Source organism: Sitophilus oryzae, unplaced genomic scaffold (genome assembly GCF_002938485.1).
Source record: "Sitophilus oryzae breed Bouriz unplaced genomic scaffold, Soryzae_2.0 scaffold_1059_pilon_pilon, whole genome shotgun sequence".
In the NCBI taxonomy this organism is placed as follows: domain Eukaryota; kingdom Metazoa; phylum Arthropoda; class Insecta; order Coleoptera; family Curculionidae; genus Sitophilus; species Sitophilus oryzae.
In genome coordinates, this window is record NW_022145681.1 from 4240272 (window position 1) to 4262291 (window position 22020).

The 22020-nt window shown below is 31.3% G+C and overlaps 1 protein-coding gene across 1 annotated transcript in view; it reads left to right on the forward strand.

Moving 5' to 3' along the window:
• Positions 1-22020, forward strand: part of LOC115876791 (radial spoke head protein 3 homolog) — a 48679-nt gene that overhangs the window by 19667 nt on the left and 6992 nt on the right. The window contains exons 4-10 of the mRNA XM_030892730.1: positions 3366-3438; positions 6103-6229; positions 8235-8407; positions 11347-11513; positions 15049-15248; positions 18855-18941; positions 19002-19193. Of these exons, the coding sequence (XP_030748590.1) occupies positions 3366-3438; positions 6103-6229; positions 8235-8407; positions 11347-11513; positions 15049-15248; positions 18855-18941; positions 19002-19192 (1018 nt within the window). The 3' untranslated portion in view covers position 19193. The remainder of the gene's footprint in view (positions 1-3365; positions 3439-6102; positions 6230-8234; positions 8408-11346; positions 11514-15048; positions 15249-18854; positions 18942-19001; positions 19194-22020) is intronic.

Here is a 22020-nt window from a genome sequence, read left to right on the forward strand (position 1 = left end):
CATGGTAATTTGACACTTTCAAATTTTTTTAAAAGGCAGTAATGTCAGTATTACATATGTGGTTGTAAATAAAATATAAAATTTTCTCCATTCAATGGAAAATTTGGAGCAAATTTCTTCAAATGTAATATATAGAGATGCGATTAGACAAAACCGAGAGCAAAACGTGATAAATCCACTGTTAGGCAAAAATAATTTAATGATCGATTCTTATTTCTTACGGTGAGATGAATCCGATTGTACAGGGTGAGTCTTAAAAAAGTGCAAATATTTTACAAGGAAGAAAACCCAGAAAAGATCTAGTGGTTCTCAAAATTTAACCAAAAACTCATTTTTTGGGAAATTTTCAATGTAAAATAACTCGGTTATTTCGGACTGGAAATACGGTAAACAGAAAATATGTTTCTTTTATCGAAATCTACCAGCACTGAAAATATTTGCACTTATTTAAGACTCACCCTGTATAATCAGTTTCAACCAAATTTTTTCAAATGACATTTAAACAAACCAAATAAATCGAACAAAAATAGATACAGAGTCTGCTAATTTTTCTTTTATTGGTATTCGTAGATGGTATTCCTGATGCTTTAGCTTACCAAAATCAGATGATAAAAGATTGATGAGGTATATTATTTGGGTAGTTCTCTCATTATAGAAGAATAAATGAAATTACTAAATTCTATATTATTTTCACAAAAAATAGCATTTTTAATTTTAAAAAAACTAGCATGTTACTGGTAAATAAATACATTTTATAAATAAAGAAATATGTACCTGTATTAAATACATAACTATTTAAAAATAGTTGGAAAATACCTAGACGTACTTATTATATACTTAGCAACAAGCCCATCAAAAATAAATGTTACTTCTTCAATGTATTTTCCTACCGTCTCGTTTATTAATAGATCGTTGATAAGGTACTGAATTAAATATATTATTTATTAACAATAATCAATTTACAGTATCAAAGAGCCATAGGGAAGCCTTTGCCTTTGACAAAGAATCGAAATACGACAAGAAAATAAATTATTAAATCAAATTTATAATAAAGCATTCGCCATTTTGTCAAGATGTCGTTAGAATTTTTTTTGAAAATTAGGGTGCGTCTCAAAAGTGGCTCACCCCTATGACATTTTTATTTTTTCAGATAAAAAAATCAAATATGGTATGTTTGTATATCACATAAATTAGGAATGATTGACGTATTCAATTATTGTTTTCGGTCACTTTCTGTTTCACCGGAAATGACTACAACTTTTGATTTTTAAATGGCACCCTCGGTATTTTTTTTACTTTATTCGATAGAAAATGACACTCTGAATAGAATAACACATCTCGCATATAGTTTATTTCAAATTGTAAATGTAAAAAACATACAGTTCATAACGACAATTTAACTAGAAATATTATAGTGTGTGATAGCAAATTATTCGTAAAAATGCTTTTTTCAATTATGCTAATGAGCCACCCTCGTTCCATTTGAAAAAATTGAGATATGCTTAAAAATACGATTTGGGCATCTTTTAACCGGCCAGGACAAGGCACTAAAAACATTAGACAATCATATCTATTTTTCCAACGCTCCTTAGTTAAAAATTAGTGTTTTTAACATAGCCATGGCACTCTAGATTGAAATTTAAAATACGATTTTTTTAAGCAACAACGTCAAAAGTTGAAATATGGTATGTCGTTCTATTCAAAGAGTGCCATTTTCTCCGGAACAAAGTAAAAAAATACCGAAGGTGCCATTTAAAAATAAAAAGTTGTAGTCATTTCCGGTTTTTTATCTGAAAAAAAAGTTATAGGGGTGAGCCACTTTTGAGACGCACCCGGTATATTGCTACGGTTTTAAAATTGGGTTCAGCATAGTATTCTGCGAATAGAACACTACTTGAAGCAGTATGCGATGCACTTGAACTCATGGGCCACCTTGTAGATAAAAGATATGCTATAAACGTGCTAATATCTATATTTTAATACATTCATTGGTAGTATATATCTACACTCAGATGCAGAAAAAACGCAACAGAGAAATTTTTGGTCAAATTTGAAGTGTTATAAGTATTTTTGTTATTTTTGGCCCTATTTTCATGATTTTTTTAGAAAATAAGCAAACTGCATATAAATATATTAACTTTAATTCGTAAACTCAGTTTTTTAAAAACTTTAGTATTTGGCATATTATACAGGATTAATCGAGGGGTTGTTTTTTACCCTAAGTTTAAAACACCCTGTGCAATAATTTTGTGTGTAAATTTTCTTAAAATAAAATTTTCCGGTCAGAACCATGTCTTCTGAGCATTTTGTTTTTTGGATCATGTCAATACATGCTTTGGTTAATTTTCTAGAGCGAAATGAACTTGCCACCAACAATTTGCAATTTTTTACTTATACTATCATTACTTTTTGGTGTAATTTTTTAATATAGCGAGATGATTTTGGTGACCATTGTCATAACGTCACATTACGCTGCATTGCTGATACTTTATAATAAATTTAAAAGAAAACGTTAAAGACTAACGATACAGTCCTGGTTTTAATAAACATTCATAACGATCACAGAACTAACGGTATTAAGAAAACATCTGTAATACTCAAGTATACAAACAGAAAAAAATTGTAAAAAATACCTTAATACTTTGAATAATTCCCTCCCTTGGATGCTACAACTGCCTGTATACGTCCGGTCCGTTCATACTGTCATTGAGGCTGCATATATCATATTGAGTTATGCTTTCCCATTCTTCTTTAAGGACCACGCGAAGTTCATTTAATGAAGCTGGTACCGCTTCGCGACCTCTAAACCTCCCGCCAAACATTTTCCCAACATCGAACATGATGGGCAGTTCATAATAGATAATATTCATATAGTATATACTTCACAATAATCACCAAAGCGGCCTTGTCATATTCAAAAAGAAATAATAATTGAAAAAATTGCAAATTGTTGGTGGCAAGTTCATTTCGCTCTTAAAAATTCACCAAGGGATATATTGCCATGATCAAAAAAACAAACTGCTCAAGAGACATGGTTCTGACCGTAAAATTATATTTTGTGAAAATTTACACACGAAATTATTGCACAGGGCGTTTTAAAGTTAAGGTAAAAAAACAACCTCTCGTTTAACCCTGTGTAATATGCCAAATATTAAAGTTCATAAAAAACCGAGTTTACGAATTAAAGTTGATATAATTATATACAACTTGCTAAAAAATTCATGAAAATAGAGCTAAAAATAACAAAAATATAATACTCTAAATTTGACCAAAAATTTCTCCGTTGCGTTTTTTTTGCATCTGAGTGAATTTAACCTAAACAGTTATTATTTTAATAATTTATAATTATTATTTATTGTTTACAGGGAAATAAATTATTCCAATGTTATGTTCGACAAAAGAGTGTTCCGAGGAAGCAACTTCTCACAACAGCATTTGGTAATTACGAAACAGCATTTTTATTTCAATTTTTTTCTTTCAATGTTCGTATAATTTTTCAAAAAATCGGCTCATTCTTTATTTCGAAATTATCACTGATTTATTATTTTATTTTTTTAAATTGTTTTCGTGTAAAAATAAAGCCAGATCATTTATTATGAACTTTGTTATAATGCAGCCCAAATGGAATCCCCATTTTGCATACGCCAAACTACTTTCAAGAGATAACGTAAGTACTTCATGCTACAGAAATTAAGAAAATGCGCCGATTTTGTTTCTTTTCAGTTATTAGTTAATATAATTTTTTTCATTATTTATTCCAACGTATATTACTTTATTTCACATTCTTTTATTTACTGCCAACTATTATTAAGAAAGACGCTATCACGTAGAATAATATTAAAATTTTAGCTTCTTTTAACTCTCGGTGTTAATTGTCACATGCTAGGAATATATACAGGATGGTTCAATACTAGAAGACGTCGGTTAACTCGGGAACCATTAACTATACAGAGTGTTTCAAAAAACATGTGCTACCTCTCGTGGGGATATTCCTCACGTAAAAGTAAGTTTTTTTTTCATATCAACATTGGTCCGATTCTTTGTGTCGTAACTACAGGAGGTTAAAGCAGGGAGTAAGTACATGAGGCTTGTGGTGTACAACCTAGGGGCATTGTCGGCATTGGGCATTGTCGGGTATTGCGGGGCATTGTGGGGCATTGCGGGGGTATTATGAGGCATTGTTGGGAAATACAAGGTATTGTGAGGCATTGTTGGGCAATATGAGGCATTCAAAGGGCAATGTGGTGCAATATTTAAGTTAAATATATTGCGCGCGCATCCTCCCACCATCACTTTGATTACGTCATTACGTCACCAACACTCAAACGGCTTGCAGTCGTCAGCGCAACGGGTCAACGCTCTAGCTCCAGCCAGTTTGATTATTGTTTCGGAGTATGTAGTGGTTGAGTTATTATCGCAGTATGTATTTGGCAGTTCATTTTAAGCGATACCACTATGGCTATCTCCAAAATGGAAAGAGCTATACGGTCGGTTAGGGAAAAGTGGCCTGTCTGGCCTTTTTTACATTTAACTCTCGTTTACAGTTTTAATTTTCATACTGTGATCGCACTACAGGATTAACGTTTACACTTTAACGTGTTTTTTTTTGCATGGGCCTCGAAAAAGGCAACTTCTGTCTGATTTAACCGATTCATTTCGGAGACTGCAATAGTGGTATCGTTTAAAAGGGATACCCTGTAGAGTAATTAATTAGGAAGTTTGTTTATTAAAAAAAATACTGAAAAGTATATCCAAGAAAATGTAAAAAATATAAAAAAATATCTTATGTATTTTAAGTATAAAGCAAGTTTGGGCAAGTTTTTGTCAGATCTTTAGTTTAAGAAAAGTTTAATTTTTAACCAAACCAAACTTTACTTTGTGTACCGCAACCAAACCACAAATTAGGAGTTTTGTTTATAAAAATTATTAAAAAATGTCTTATGTGTTTTAAGTTTTAAATTTCTGCCAGATCTTTAGTTAAAGAAACGTTTAACTTTGTTTTAGTTTTAAAAAACTTTTCTTTGTTTTAGTTTAATGGAAATTTTAAAAACATTTACCTAACATATAAGTATTAAAGTTTTCGTTTTTATATTATTTATCTACTTATGTATATCTGTTATTATGTTATTAATAATATACTCTAGTATATGACATGAAATGAAAAGAGGTAGATATATATTGCATTAGGGGGCATTTTCAGGCAATGTTGGGCAATACGGAGCATTGTTGGACAATACGAGGCATTATTGGGCAATACGGGGCATTGTCGGGCATGATTGAGTAGGGAAGGGGCATTGCGGGGCTATATTCGAGTAATCGAGGCATTCATTGCCTTTTGGTGTACAGAAATTGGTCATGTACTTCAACCTAACCCCCTGGGTTACAGTCTTCATTTTTTTTCGATTTATTATAATTTCCTTCAAAGTGCTTTTAACGATTAGAATGAATTTGGAGGGTAAAAGTTACTATGAGTGCTACATATTTTAATGTTAAAAAAAGTACCAAGAGATTGACCAGGGACGTGCATACGGGTTATCAGTGTACAGTGATAGTGAGGAATCAATGAGTACTTATTTGACATTTTTACAAGTTAGTGACATAATTTTTTTTAAAGGTTGCTATTAAAATTGGATTAAGGCAAATTAATTAAATTGCATTAATCTTATCAAGGTGGTCGAAATCTACAGAATATCTTTTACATTCTTTTAATTAGCTAGCAAGAGAAAAAAAGTCAGTAGCGCACATATTTTTTAGAAAAATATTCCAGTAATAACCCATATTATGCACGTCTCTTTTTAGCATTAAAATATGTCGGACTTATAGTAACTTTTACCCTCAAAATTTCATTCGAATCGCTAAAAGCGCTTGGAAGAATATTATAATAAATCGAAAAAAGATGAAGACTGTAATCCTTAACCGAAGTTACGAAACAAAGCAAAATCGGACATATCTTGGTATGAAAAATAAATCTTATTTTTACGAGAGGAATCTCCCCACGTGATATGACACATGTTTTTTGAAACACCCTGTAGAGCTTTACAAAAAGAATATTAAAATATTTCTTACGTTTTGCTTGGAATTTATAATTATTTTTCACTACAGGGTGATGGTGAATCAGCAGCAGCTCGGGCAGCTGAAGCAAGAAGAAGAGCTTTAGCACGCAGAAAAGCCAAAAATCAGCATTACAGATCTTCTCAACTTAGATTAGGTTCTCCACCTCCAGTCACAGGTAAACACTTAAACATTAGGTTAGGTTGCTAAGGTTTAGGATCCTATTTGATATCCTACTCGGAGGCCTTGGGTCCATTGCGATACCCATGTATTATCGTACCAATTTCTCTCAATCTTTCTTTGCGTTTATTGCGAGATTATTCGAAGCCTCATTCAGTTTATGACAAAAAGAAAGTGCGTAGAAACCGCGGAGGACACGCACATTATTAGGAAAAAAATTATTTCCGTTGAAAATTAAGATCAAAATTGTTTAGCATTGTTTTCGGTACATATTGTAGTCATTCATAGGTTAGGTTAGGTTAGGTTGCTGGGGTTTGGGATCATATTTGATCCCTCACTCGGAGGCCTTGGGCCCATTGCGATACCCCTCTATTGTTTTACCAAACCTTCCTCTCATTCTTTCTTTGCGTTAAAGCACTTCCAGCTCTTTGCAAAGTTCCCGATGTCGCTGATGTTGGCTTCTGCTGCTCCCTCTAGTCTCTCCAAAAAATATTGCCCTAAAATTTTAAAGCGTCGGTATTCCAGTGCCGTACCGTGGCACAGAAGATGTTCTCTAATTTCTTCTTCCTCTCCGCATTCTCTACGGTAGTCGTCTTTGGAAATATTCTATTTCACGAAGTTTACGCCGGTTGGGCAGTGTCCAGTGATGACACCACATGATACCAATAACATTATTTGGTAATACTACAATCTGCAATACTGCAATACTGCAGTCTCTAATTAAAACACACGTTAATATGAACGTCCAATAATCGGAATATCCCAATTGCGATATTATAGTGGGAACGCTACCTCCCTAATCAGAACGTTCCTCTAAAGACTTATTTGCGTAGCACGGCATCTCCTTGCTCTGTCTTTCGCATTTCTCCCTCTTTGAGCAACATGTTTCAATTTAAATGTACTAATCAGTTCTGATCTTTAATATCTATGCCTGACGGTCATCAGTTTTGTGAGAAAATAATGTTGAAACGAGAACATGTTGCCGTTGCATTTCAAAAACTATTTTTAAAATGGAGATTTTCGTGCATTCGCAGGGTGGCTTCAAATGTTTAAAAACGGTTCAATAAATAATGTCTAAACCTTTGTAGTGGTTTTACTACTTAAAAATCCTGGTTTTCTTTCAAATAATAAACCATAAACAATATGCATAGACATAGTGTTCCCTAGTAGGAACGATTTGCTAATCGGAATACAATTAGTTGTTTCGATTAAGAGATAGCACTGTAAATAGTTAAGTTTAATTTGAAGTGATATAATATATATAATACCAAATATGTATTTGAGTTAGAGGAGGGAGTTTTAGTTCTTTGTGAGGAACTAGTTCCTTAGTACTAATTTCTCAAGATGAATAGTTCCTTGAACTTGGTCTTTAGTTCCCATTAGTTCCCGACTAGCATTGACATCCCCGTTGCTTTTTTGTGGGTTTTGTTATAAGTCAAAACTATTCATACGAGTACTATAATCTATATAATTTTGAAAATGTACGAAATATTACGAAACGTGTAATTGCGTATATTAAAAACATATAGGTAAGTTTTATTGCAGATATGAACAATAAATTTTAAAAAAACTCAAATCAGTGTTTAAAAATCTATATCACAAACTAATTGGAGCAAATAATAAAATACATAATACTGACATATATAGATAAAGCTAAATGATAAATAGATTCTTTCTCTTAATGAAAATTGCATTTTTCGTCACTTCAAGCTCATTATTTTTGTCTAAAAAGTCAGAACATCTACTTCTTTTTATAAGATATTTCCTAATTTAGGAGACCTAAAGTGAAACAAAAAAGAAATAAACCGCCGCGGCCATAGACAAGGGCCGGATCTGTCGTCGTCGCATTGTATTATGTGTATCTAAATGCGTGATCTAGTCATTTAATTAGTTCCCCTAGTTCCTCTCGGTCCGGGACCGAAAACAAACATGTGATTTATAATTAGAAACATTTGGCTTACAGAGCGTTCAAATTTTGTCAAAGATTACATATTTAATTATAGGTCGTCGTCATGAGACTATTCAAACCGAAGACTACTTGGAAGAACTGTTTGTTAATCCTCCGGTGGCAGACATGTGCACTCAAACAGACCTGTTCCTGGAAAGACCTGTGTCGCCATTTTATATTCCTGCCAAAACTGGTGCTGATGCTGAAACCCAAATATATCCAGGAGATGTAAGTTTTTTTTTTTTAATTTAATGAAGTATAAATCTATATGTATATCGTAATTCTATTATGGCATTTAAACAACTCACTTATTAAATAACCAAAACTGTAATTCAGTTCATATCCTGTAACTGACTCCCTAGTAGAGATGTCTAGGTCCTGTTGGATACGAATCCACGGACCTCGCTTAGTGCTCGAATCAGTACGGTGATTGATATACAGGGTTGTTCACCACATACGACGTCAATGTCAATATTCCATGGGTATAGTGATAAATGAGGTCTAAATTATAAGAAAATGCATTTTCTACGAAAAGTTGCAGAGATAGGTAAAAAATGGTATAATAAAATTTGATAGACAATTAAATTGTGCATATGATTCACGTAAAATATACAGGGTGTTCCATTTAACTTAAACACGTTATTGCCGTTTAAAGCTAGTAATTATTTAATATAAATTTTTGGACACTCTGTATAAGGTAGTAAAATTTTTATTATTGCAACACAATATCTGATCAATAAATAATTTTCAGTAAATATTTAGTATTAAAAACTTTGATACCCTTGGAGAAATGAAGCATTAAAATTTTTACTGCAATTTCTTAAAATTGAAAATATTTCAAAAACGGTAAGATTTAAGTGTGATAAACCTTAATCAAATTTACCTTTATTTCAATCGTAGAATCCAAAAATAGAATAATATACAGGATGTTTCATTTAAAAAAATACAACTATGATATTTTTTACTTATTTGGGACACTCTGTATCTTGTAAAAATATTTTTAAATTGTAGCTCTAATAGTCCTTCAACGAACCCAAAACTTACAATTTGTAAAAATCTAATCGTTTAGCTACAATACTCCGTGTCGTATGTGGTGAACAACCCTGTAGATCCTACTGAATACCGATCACCACAGCCACGTCAATTGTAGATAACGAAAACATAACGATGCAGACAATAATTCAGTATTGGAAAGTATTGGAATTGGGGGGCTTAGAATAAAAGGGATACAAGTGACTTTTTGTTCTAAATGGACTTAAATACAGATTTAGACACTTTCGATACCAATTTATTATAAAAGGAAATTAAGTAAATTCTACACTCTCTACTAAGTGCCACTGTAGAATTTACTTAATTCCATTTATACCTAACAAATTGGTACCTAAATTATCTAAATTTGGATTTAGAAAAAAGTCACTTGTATCTCTTTTATTCGAAGCGCCTCAATTGTAACTGCTGCTCGGTTGTATTTAAGGTTTTTTAAGTTTACTTTCGTGGAACTGTAACCGTATTGGAAATTATCTTGTATTAATTGAAATTTGTGTCCATTGTTGTTACTTTATTGACAAATTCAAGAAATTATAGAATGTGTTATGATTGTACAAGTGTCTTTAAAGAGAAATCAGATTGCCGATCATTTTATGCTTCTAGCATAAAGAAATATATATGCGGAATTTTTGATGGACGGCTATAGCCTAGTTCTCATGGAGCGGAAAATCGCGTTACAGGAGCGGAATATCGTTTTCTGTTGAAGAAAGTAAAATTGGACGGTTCACAAGAGGCGGGATTCCGGATGCGGATTTTTAGATAAATTTAGGGTATTTAAGATTATTTTCTAGTGATTTTTTTTAATGTCAGAACTTGAAAGGGTGACAGTGACAAACAAAGTTTGTTTTTTTTAAGTAAATAAGTAAATAAACAATAAACAAAAATATGTGTACCTAGTATATTATTATATTAATTAATTTAAATTATTAATTTAAATTTTATGTGATTATGGATACTAATATTGCTAACTATAATAACTATTATCAATGGAGAAGGCAGTACATAGTTGGATTAATATTAATTAATGAATGGCATAAAAACAAAAGGTCTTTACAAAAACATTAATTAAAATCAAAATCCCAACTCCAAAATTAGAATTCAAACTACCAAAACAAACAGCTTCCCTCCCAATTTGAGATTAGGTTAAAAATTAAAAGAAGAAAGAACATGTTTAGACAAAGATAGACTATAAAAACTCGCTAAAAAGTTAAAAATAGTTTAACATTTTGCGGATCCGCTAAAAGTTGAAATTTTCCCGCAGTGGGCCAATTTTAAAAAAATCCGCGCTCGCAACGCTATTTGCCGCCCCATGAGAACTAGGCTAATTGTGTCTCGACTATCTTGTATTAGTATGTAAAGTTCATAATGTTTTGCCTCATAGTCATAAATGTGAACTCCTACAAAATAAGTAGAACAACTATGTATATATATCAAGTAATAAGGATTTTGCAATACGCAAACATCAGATTTCCCTAACGGACTACAGAACTTTTCAACGTGGATTGCTTCACGCAAAACAAAATTTAGTTAAAGTAAAATCAAAGGTTAGAATGATATAGATCCTGCAGAACTGGACTTGGACGTAGGTCTATGAGACTTGATAAGTTGACTGTTGATATAATAATAATAATAGCTCCCGTATATAGCGTTTAACGCCTTGGGAGTAGCAAGGTACAGCTTGCCATGCTAGAGCCGTTCGGTATACAAGGAAGGTAATGTGGCTAGCACTACGCTTCAACCGTCTATTATTACCTCATGATTGTGAATCCCAAGTACTCATTTAAGGCTGAGTCGACCTAGGTACCCAAACTATTTTTATTTTAATAAAAATAGTCGGCTGATGAAATGCCGGGTGTAGAATTCGAACCCACTACCTTGAGATTGGTAGACGAGAGCCTGTACCTCTACGCCACCGGGCACCGTTGATTACAATATAATAATTACAGTCTTCCGTATACAGAGTTTACATGCCTTGGGATCGTTTTAAAACACAATTATTAGGCTCATTGCCGCGCTGTCTAAAGAGGAACATTTCTCTAATTTAAATTGTTATGTGAGAATAAAATTCAAATTAATGAATTTGTGTTTTGCACAATTGATTAATGTTGTAAAAATTTCAGTTGTTCGACTTTGATATGGAAGTTCAGCCCATCCTCGAAGTGCTTGTCGGAAAAACTATCGAACAAGCCCTTATTGAAGTGTTAGAAGAAGAAGAACTGGCGGCATTAAGAGAGCAACAAAGACGATTCCTTGAGCTCAGAGCTGCAGAGACTGCTGAGGCTCTAAGGTAATTGTTTTCAAATATATTTAGTTATAGGTATAATTTTTATTTTTGGTGTTTTCCATTGGTACCCTCTATACCCTATTTTCTCCCCATTCGTTATAATACACCACTATATTTTTTAATGTTTTGCTACTACATTTTTTATGATCTTAAGAAATGGTAGAAAACAAATAATGTCTCTAAAGTTCATTTAATATTTATATTAATAAATTCTTTACAAAATATTTATTTAACAAAAACAAGAGACTCATAACCAAAAAAATTATGATATAAAACAAATTAAAGAGAATCGTGGCCAAATAAATTGTGAAAAGAAAATATTTGTAATTACAATGTACAATTAAGGTATTTTTTTATAAATGAGACTGTATTAAAAATTAAATGGGTCAAAATCATCAAGGTGGAAAATTTCAAATTTGATTTTGTAATAAAAAATGTCATAAACTAGAATTATGTAAATTAGCTGAAATTGTCGATAAACTTGTGTAGAATTGTTACTGCAATAGTGCAAGCACAGAATAATATACTTTTTTTGAAATATGGTTTTTAAGGAGATTGAATAGGAGAATCAGTCATTTCGTGAACGTTTTTATAAAATTCATGAAATGTCAAAAAAAATATAAATGGTTTTTATTTTCATTATACAGTGACACACCTAAAAGTTTATTAAAATCAAATTAAACTAAACGTGTAATATAGTAATAGTAAAACGGTAAGAAGAAAAATACGTCTACATTTGAGATAAGTTACTATTTTTAAGTATACAATTTTAGTTTTGTTAAAATACCAAATGAATTCCTTAATAAAATTTACTTTACATACACAGAATTAAGTTTTATTAATGAATTATAATCTTTATTAGGAATATATTTAAAATGATCTAAGTTTTCCTTAATTTAGTAGTGTTCCCGAAAATGATCACGTGTTCTCGGAATGACGTAGCTATTTCCTGAATGACGGTAATAGTATTACAATGAAAGCAAATATGATATAAATCGATGCATGGAAGTTTAATAAAGGGATATTTGAAATAATGAATCAACAGTGTAATTTATTTAGTTATTTATTTTGATATTATTGGTATTTCTAGTAACAAATTGTATTTGTAGTAACAAAAACATTAGAATTTTTAAAAATATCAACATCCTTATCGAAGTAATAATACTTTGGTTATGCTCTACCTTCATTCGTGGCTTTCGAATAATAGTTATTATTTGGTCAAAGGTAATATAAGACACATCATTTTTTTGTAGTTTAAACTTTCTGCTACCGTTACGCGCAGATCTCAAGAAAGTTACTAGGATTTCCCCATCATCATTGTCAACACCTGTCTGACAAGTGGCAACATATCTGTAAATAAGTTTCTTATTTTGGGTAGGTACTTTAATTAATAGAAATGTCCCAGATGATATTAAATTTGGATGTAAGTTTTCTTTGTCTTGCCCGTAAGATGTACCAGCTTGAACATTGTTGCATGCATCTCTTTCAGTCTGCTGACGAGCTGAAATAGTCATTAAATCGTCTTCATCGGATGAAGATGAATCATAAATAGATTTATAAATGTTATATCTCTTCTTTCAAAGGTCTCCTAAATCCTAAAGACTTTCAAAAGGTCTCCTAAATCATCTACATCTATGGGACCTTCTATAAGTTCAGAAGGTAATATCGAAGATATACAAGCGGTCTTGGTTTGAACTGAGGTCGCGTTTAAATTATTAGAAACCATGGATAGTTTTAACTCCTTGAGAAAACGGTCATGTCGATACACTTGTACAATAACTTCTGTTCCTTTTTGTCAGATAATATTCATAATACCTGGTTTTTAGCCCTCTTAATCTCTGGCTGTTCATCTGTCATCTTATCTAAAAACTTTCTTTTTCGAGCGTTAGCCTGTTCTCTTTGCCGCAAGTAGGCTGCACTATTTTTTTTCAGTTGTTTTATTGAGCTTTTTTTTCATTTTTTCGGTCTTGTCCGACTCCATATTGCTACAAAAAAATATCATTAAAGTAAAATATCATTTTCAAGTAATTTCATTACAATATTGTTCCGAATTGAACAAATCTGTCATTCCGGGAACGTCATAATCATGTCGGGAACGCATCATCATGTCCGGGAACGTTCCCAAAATGATCGTTCACGAAATGACGTTTTCAAATAAAAATGCGTTTTCTATTAACGGCAGCCATCATATACGTTATCTGAGACAGTTATCATAAAATATTTGAGGTTACTTTTGCTATATTTCATTGAAATAATCATTTTTCTGATATCGCAAATTAATACAGGCATTCCCGGGATGATGAACTATTGATGTACGCTCAATAAATAATAAATAAGAAGATACTTACCACTAATTTGTATTAATATTTACTATAAACACACGCGACAGCCGCCTTGATTATCGCCATATACAAAGAGTGCACACTAGCGCCAACCCGCAGCGTTCTTAATAAATTATTTTTGGCTAGTTAAAACTGCGTTCACTGAAATGATGCAATCACTTCCGGACAAAATATTTTTCCTTCTTTATATTGGAAAAAAAAATGATGTTTGTATTTTTATTATAAAATGTTAATATTAGATAAAACTATTCGATCACAAGTTATGAATATGTGTAATATTGTTTAATTAATAGACGTTCTTAGTAATTGTTTCTAGGGATCGTTACTTTAGGATGCGTTCTCGAAATGACTTTTTATGTACATAACTTGAAATAACTTTAAATATTATTTACATTTAAAGTATATTAAATAATGTGCAGATAAAACGAATAAATTAAATTTTTATCAAAATTTAGTTATTCAATAACTATGCGATTTTTGCAAATTATACTGTGGCGAAGCGAATTTCGCACCTTCGTGATTTTGACCCAAATATACAAAATATTAGTATGGTTGTCATATACTTTGACTTATTATTATGAATATTTTAAATAAAATATTAGTCTGAGGGAAAATATCAATAATGTCAAACTGTTTTTTACATTAATGCACATACATTTATCAAGCTCTTATCTACTTTGCTCATTTGTATATAGATTATTTTATGTTTACAATAATACATATTTTAAACATAGTTTTTTTTTATTATAGAAATAAGTTTTACTTTAGAAAAATTATTGTGTTAAGAGTCGTAAACATGTTTTTACTAATATCTGAAAGGTCATTATTACCTAACCTGATCAAGATAATCAATATCTCAAGAAATCTAATTTTCTGCAAAAAGTTCTGCTTTACACGCAATATGTTTGAAAACTATTTCTCTTCATGCAATTTTCCACTTTTTTTCAATTACTAATTATTTTGGAAAACATATCACTAATTCTTCTTTATCGGACTTGTTTAACTAGAAGTAGTTAACTAATTGCAATTAGTGTAAAATAAATTACACTACTTTCATGTATGTGCGAACGATATAAAGATAGCAATCTGAATGCTACTAAATTATGTGAATTTAATATGAGCACACTACATAAGGTTAATTTTTTTAACTTAAAGTTTAACATTTACAAAAAATATAATTTCTTAATTATATATAGGTTAGAAGAAAGGGAGAAAAGAATTGTGAAAGAAAAAGAAAAGAGGTTGGCTGAACACGAGGATGGTGTTAAAATCCAGAAAGAAATGGAGGAACGTATAGCTGCGGCTGTACTAATGCAAGGATACATGGCTGACCTATTACCATCCGTGATTGAAGGATTAGAATCCGAAGGATTTATGATGGATAATGTTAAAGAAGGTAAGAAAAAGTCCGGAATGAACTAAAGTCGGCAATACACCTGGCGAATGTCACCATCGTTCGCATTCAGGTGTAAAAGTGCATTCGAAGCGAATGTAATGCGCGACAAAGGTACTTCTGTCGGCAAAATTGAATAGATCAAAGAAAAATGCGAGCCGCGAATGATTGATAACGTAGGTGGAAACACCACTTGGTACAAATAAAGGTGCGAATGGCTACCATGCAAATGAATGCGAAAGAATGGTAACATTCATCAGGTGTATCCTCGGCGTAATATAACCAAACTAACTGGAAATGAAAAAATACAGGGTGTCTTAAAAATATGTGCCATCTTTCGTCGCGTCGGGAGATTCCTCTCTTAAAAATAAGACTTTTTTTCATATTAACATAGGTCCGATTCTACTTTGTTTCATGCTTAAGGGGGGTTAAAGTCTTCATCCTTTTCGATTTATTATAATTTTTTTTTCAAGTATTTTTAACGATTCCAATGAAATTTTAAGAGTAAAAGATACTATAAGTGCGACATATTTTAATGCTAAAAAAGTGTCCATATATTCACCAAGAATTTGCATATGGATTATCACTGGAATATTTTTCTAAAAAAATATGTGCGCCACTGTCTTTTTTTTATTGGCAAAATTACTGTGTAGACCGTTAAATGCTGATTAAACGTTGTCTCTTGATATTTGGTCGATTTTGGTGTCCTTGATGAGATAAACGCAATTTAATTAAAAAATGTTACAAAAAATGTTATATACCAAATACCCTGTGAATGGAATACGTTTTACATTGGTGAAACATCTAGGCCCTTAAATGCTAGAATTAAAGAACATAAAGATTATTTAAGAAAGGGAGATTTTCACAAATCTAAGATTTGTCAGCATTCATGGGACACAGGGCACAGAATAAATTTTAATAACGCCAAAATTATAATGAAAGAAGCGATAGCCTCTAAAAGAAAAATAAAAGAGGCTTTTTTAATTCAATCTAATAAAAATAAATGTATTGCTCATGCATCTGTAGATGTTAGTAATGTATGGCAATCGCTTCTTTGATTATACAGGGTGTTTAAAAAAACATGTGCCATCTCTCGTGGGGAGATTTCTCACGTTTTATACGTTTCGATTTATTATAATTTTCTTCCAAGTGCTTTTAGCGATTCAAATAAAAATTGGAGGGTAAGGACTACTATGAGTGCTACATATTTTAATGCCGACAGAAGAAAAAATGTCGACATATTCACCAGGCACGTAAAATTTAAAAATAATCATACAGAAAGTTAGGGCTTTTTGGTTTTACCTTATTAAGTAATTATTAGGTAGTAATTGTTAATTTTGAAGTTTAACTTAATATAATGTCATTTTAACAGAACGTCAACGATTTCTTGTAGACGTATCTGTTTTAAAAAGTAAAGTGTTCTCGAATAGTTCAATTTAAATATTTTAAATAGTTTTTTTTCTTAATTCTTTATATTTTTTTTGCTTCCGGCGACGGAAAGAGAAAACTTTCCGAAACGTTAAGCATTTTTTTCTTTGTTAGGCAAATTTTTATTACTGTAAACACAACTTCTGACAAGCAGCGTCCTTTTAGGTTTAACGCAGAAGTGTTTACAAAAAATAACTATTTTATTTTGTAGATTTTTCTTGCAGTGCAGTGGCGAAAAACCCATATGGATTTTTTTGGATAGCAATTTAATTAATTTGTCCTAATCCAATTCTAATAGCAACTTTTAAAAAAATTTAATGTCATAAACTTGCCAAAATGTCAAATACTCATTGATTCCTCATCAAAAAATATAAAAGAGTGTTTATAATAATAATAAATAAACATAGAGTGCGGAAATTCATAGATTTAAAGTTACTGGATGTTAATTTTTTTTAAAAATTGGTCTTTTGTTATTATCTTTAATTCCATTATTTTCTATTGGAATTTGAGCATCTTACATTAGGTTTATAAATTTTAACAAAATTGAGTAACAAATTACATTAAATAAATAATTTATTAATTTTATTTTTATGTTAATTTTATTAATTGTTATTAATAAAATTGCCCATTGATCTCATTGACGAGATCGTATTAGATAAAATATCAAGATTACAGTTAAGGGTTGGAACCTTTGGTGTTACACAGCAAAATAAAATTACACTAAATCACCACAATACACCAAAACACTTTTACTTTTACACTGGACGCGCGTTTCGCTCACCATGTTAGCATCATCAGCAGATGATTATAAACTGGAGTTTATAATCACAAGTATCAAGTTTATAATCAACTGGAGTTTATAATCATCTGCTGATGATGCTAACATGGTTAGCGAAACGCGCGTCCAGTGTAAAAGTAAAAGTGTTTTGGTGTATTGTGGTGATTTAGTGTAATCAATATCAAGATGCAACTTTTAATCGGCATTAAATGGCTTACACACTATTGCTAATAAATAAGAGAAAGAAAATCAGTAACGCATATTTTTTTTCAGAAAAATATTCCAATGATAACCCATATGCACGTGCCTGGTGAATATGTCGACATTTTTTCTTCTGTCAGCATTAAAATATGTAGCACTCATAGTAGTCCTTACCCTCCAATTTTTATTTGAATCGCTAAAAGCACTTGGAAGAAAATTATAATAAATCGAAACGTATAAAACGTGAGAAATCTCCCCACGAGAGATGGCACATGTTTTTTTAAACACCCTGTATAAATTTATTTATGGATTATTTAGCGAGTTTAATGGAAATTACACTGTAATTTATTTCGATATCTTAGTGTACACGATATACCGGGTGCGTCTCAAAAATGGCTCACCTCTATAACTTTCTTATTCTTTCAGATGTAAAAGTGAGATTTGGTATGTTGATATATGACATAAAGTAGGATTAAGTGACGTCTTCAATTGTTTTTGGTCACTTCCTGTTTCACCGGAAATAACTACAATTTTTGATTTTTAAATAACACCTTCGATATTTTTTTACTTTATTCGATAGAGAATGACCCCTGAATAGAATAACATATCATATGTCAACATCTGGCATTTTTGCATATGTTTTTTTTTTAATTTAACAAGCGGTTCATATCGACAATTTGACTCGAAATACCAAAGGTGTGGTAACAAATGATTCGTAAAAAATGCTTTTTTCAAATATGCTCCCATGTTCTATTTGAAAAAATTGAGATATGATTAAAAAACGATTTGGGCATCTTTTAACCGGCCAGGACAACACATGAAAAACATTAGATAACTAAATCTGTTTTTCCAAGGCTCCTTGATTAAAAATTAGTGTTATTAACACAGCCATGGCACTCTAGATTGAAACTTATAATACGATTTTTTTGTGGTTCCCATCAATCGTTGCAAACCTGAATAACTAAAATGTAAAACTATCCGTAAAACTTTTAAACATATTATATTATCCACACGTGCTATAATTTGTTTAAAGCTATGATTAACATAATTTATGTATATTATCGGATCAAATAATCTGCAATATAAATAATGTATTACCGTTGGTATTACTGAAAATTGCCGGTCGTAAATCACAGGCAAACAGTAGATGTTACGTAACTCTAATTTTCTGCTCGTTTTTCACTTGTTTTTCCTTTTTTTAGATATCGATGAGTCATTCATGCCATGGTTGATTAAGGAAGTCACGCACGAGCTACAGGATATGGTCTGCAGTAGGGATGTTCTCTCAGGTTTTAAATTGTTTAAAATATAACACAACACTTTTATATTTCAATAAATTATGTTTTTAGATATTGTTAGAGAAATTCTGGAAAATAGAGCCGAGATATACAAGGCTCTCAACAAGGAAGTTTCATCTGAAGAAACAGAAGAAGAGGGACCTTCAATTGAAGATATGATACTGCAAGATCATCTGAAACTTCAGGAAGAACTTAGAATACGGGAAATGGACAAAACCAAAGAACCAGAGAATGAGCAATAAGGTAGATACAACTGATAATTGATACCCTAATAAGTTTTTATATAAAAATATCAGTAAATCTTCTTAATCAAAGATAAATATAAGTAAAGTTGATAATCAAAGGAGACTATATGGGTCTTGTGGTTCTGGATCACACATTTGTTGCTATAAAAAATACTAATCATATAAAAAATATCTTTACAAGATGTCCCACTATTCCGAAAAAAACTCAATATGAAATTTCATACTTGGGCTTTTCGTTCCAATATGCAGGGTCCGGCAATAATGCGTCGGACATCTGTAGATCCTATAATAAAGAACTTGAGAATTTTGTTTAAGTGCAAACTTAAAGTATGTACGAGAATATATTTCAGGAAAATATTTTATCTTCTATAGGGTGGCTCAAAAAAAAATAAAATCTCTTTTAAATAGAACACCCTGTATATATTATTGCATTTTTGGCTTCCTTTCAGTTCACTTTACAAAATCCTAAGATATGAGTAAATATATGACGATAGTTTCCGAGATATTAGTAAATAAATAAAAAATATATATTTTTCAACCTTAAAAAAATTATTAAGAATACAAGAACTGTTCTGATATCAAAACTATATTAGGCATTTACTTTAGATGATCTGTACTTACTTTGCTATAAATATGGTAATCCTAAATCATACTGGATGTTCAAAATTCTACGACAAACTTTCTAAAATATAAAATACTTTTTCTTCGTTTTTTTTTTAAATAGAACACCTTATACAGGGTGCTACAAATTCGAGGTATAGTAAACGCCACGAATGTTTGGGAGTGATTCAGCGGTCGCTACCATGTGAACTAATCTGTTCAAGGTCACATAAAACTTAATGCCAGTGCCGTGGTCTTTCAAATCATATAATAATCAATATATAATATGTTGTTTATGTTTTTGTGTATAAAATTTTAAATTAATTATTATTGGTGAATATTACAAAAATATTTAATAGTAACAAATTACTTAAAAAGGATTCCAGCAAACTGTCAGAGTCTTGTCAAAATATATATTTGGTTATATATATATAAACTGGAATGCCCCATTGATCGCACTGCAAGCACACCAATGGACTGACACACAAAAACGAATCAATCAAAGAAACGCGATATAGTATCTAAATCTGCATAAACTAAACTAACTGACTTGTATAGTAAACGCCACGAATGTTTGGGAGTGCTTCATCGGTCGCTACCATGTGAACTAATCTGTTCAAGGTCACATAAAACTTAATTCCAGTGCCGTGGTGTTTCAAGTCATATAATAATCAATATATAATCTGTTGTAATTTGTTGTTTTAACTGTCAAAGTCTTGTCAAAACATATATTTGGTTATAAAATGGAATGCCCCATTGGTCGCACCGCAAGCACACCAATGGACTGACGCACAAAAACGAATCAATCAAAGAAACGCGATATAGTATAGTCTTTGTCAATCACGCTAACATTTTAGAATATGTAGGAGGAGCGCAGGCAGATGATTAGACCGGGCGTTTAAAACCTACGTCTGTGGTAAAAATTTACGTTTTTAATGTAAAAATGATAGCGCGCGTGTCGATTCTAACTTCATCAAGCGATGAATCACTCCCAAACATTCGTGGCGTTTACTATACGAGCATTGGTATCTCGGTAACCGTAATAGATACGAACACGGTTAAATTGGAGCAAAGTTGCGTATTGGGATGTTCACCAAGATGCCATCAAAAAAGTTTTAAAAATTTCAAGGATTGCTGAGTTTTTTGGAAAAAACTGATTTTTTTGTAAATCAATTTTATTTTTTCCTCTCGTTACTTTTTAGAAAATCAAAAAACTAATTGCACATTCTCATAGCCACTTTATTAGGGCTATCTGACAGTATTTTTAGATACAGAGGCCAACTTATTTTTTTTTAAATACGGACCTGCATTTTTTATTTCAGATTTTGAAGGAACTCAGTCTCCTGAATACAATGATGCCACACTTTATACTTTTTTTTGTTTTGGGTTACATTAACAGCAACAAAACTATTTAATTATATTTAAAATAATTTCAAGTCCGACGCTGGTTTCTTAAATTATTTAATCTGATTATATTCATCGCAACAATATTGAATATTCAGCGCTAATTAACATTGAATAAGGAAAATCGAGCCAATTGGAAAATTCAAATAAATAATATCCAGGTCAGAAATTTAAAGATATATTATTTTTAACTTTTTTTATTGTGAATTTGAAATCTCAGTGTGCGACCTAATAATATGCATAATATTAATCGAAGTTATTATAAATAAATCAACTTCTGCAAACTAGTTTCTAATGTTCTACATGTTCGTTATTTTTCGTTCAATTTTATTTATAGCTCTTTGAACTTTCTTCTTATCCTTCCGAATGCATTTTGTACTCTTTATTGTAAATGTTGAGATGAATTCATTTCACTTTTACAAATGACGTCAAGTAACGTAGCCCCTTGGCAATAGGTACAGGAACCTCGCTGGACATTATACTTGGAAATGGTAGAGCAGTATAAATTATATTACTCTACAATTTCCAGTCCATCTTCCGGGAAAATAATTTGATTGTTTATATTTTATTTATATTGATTATTTTATTGCATTTGATTTTCCGTATTCAATGTTTTAACCCACGTCATTGTTAAGTTTGAATGCTCAAATCAATATTGCAACGATGAATAGATTAAATCTTTGAAAAACCTCAGAGGCGGACTTGAAATTAGTTTAAATAAGTTGTGTTCAAATGTCAAAACAAAAAAACTATTAAGTGTGGCACATCGTTGTACTCAATAGACAAAGTTCTTTCAAAATCTGAAATAAAAATGCAGGTCC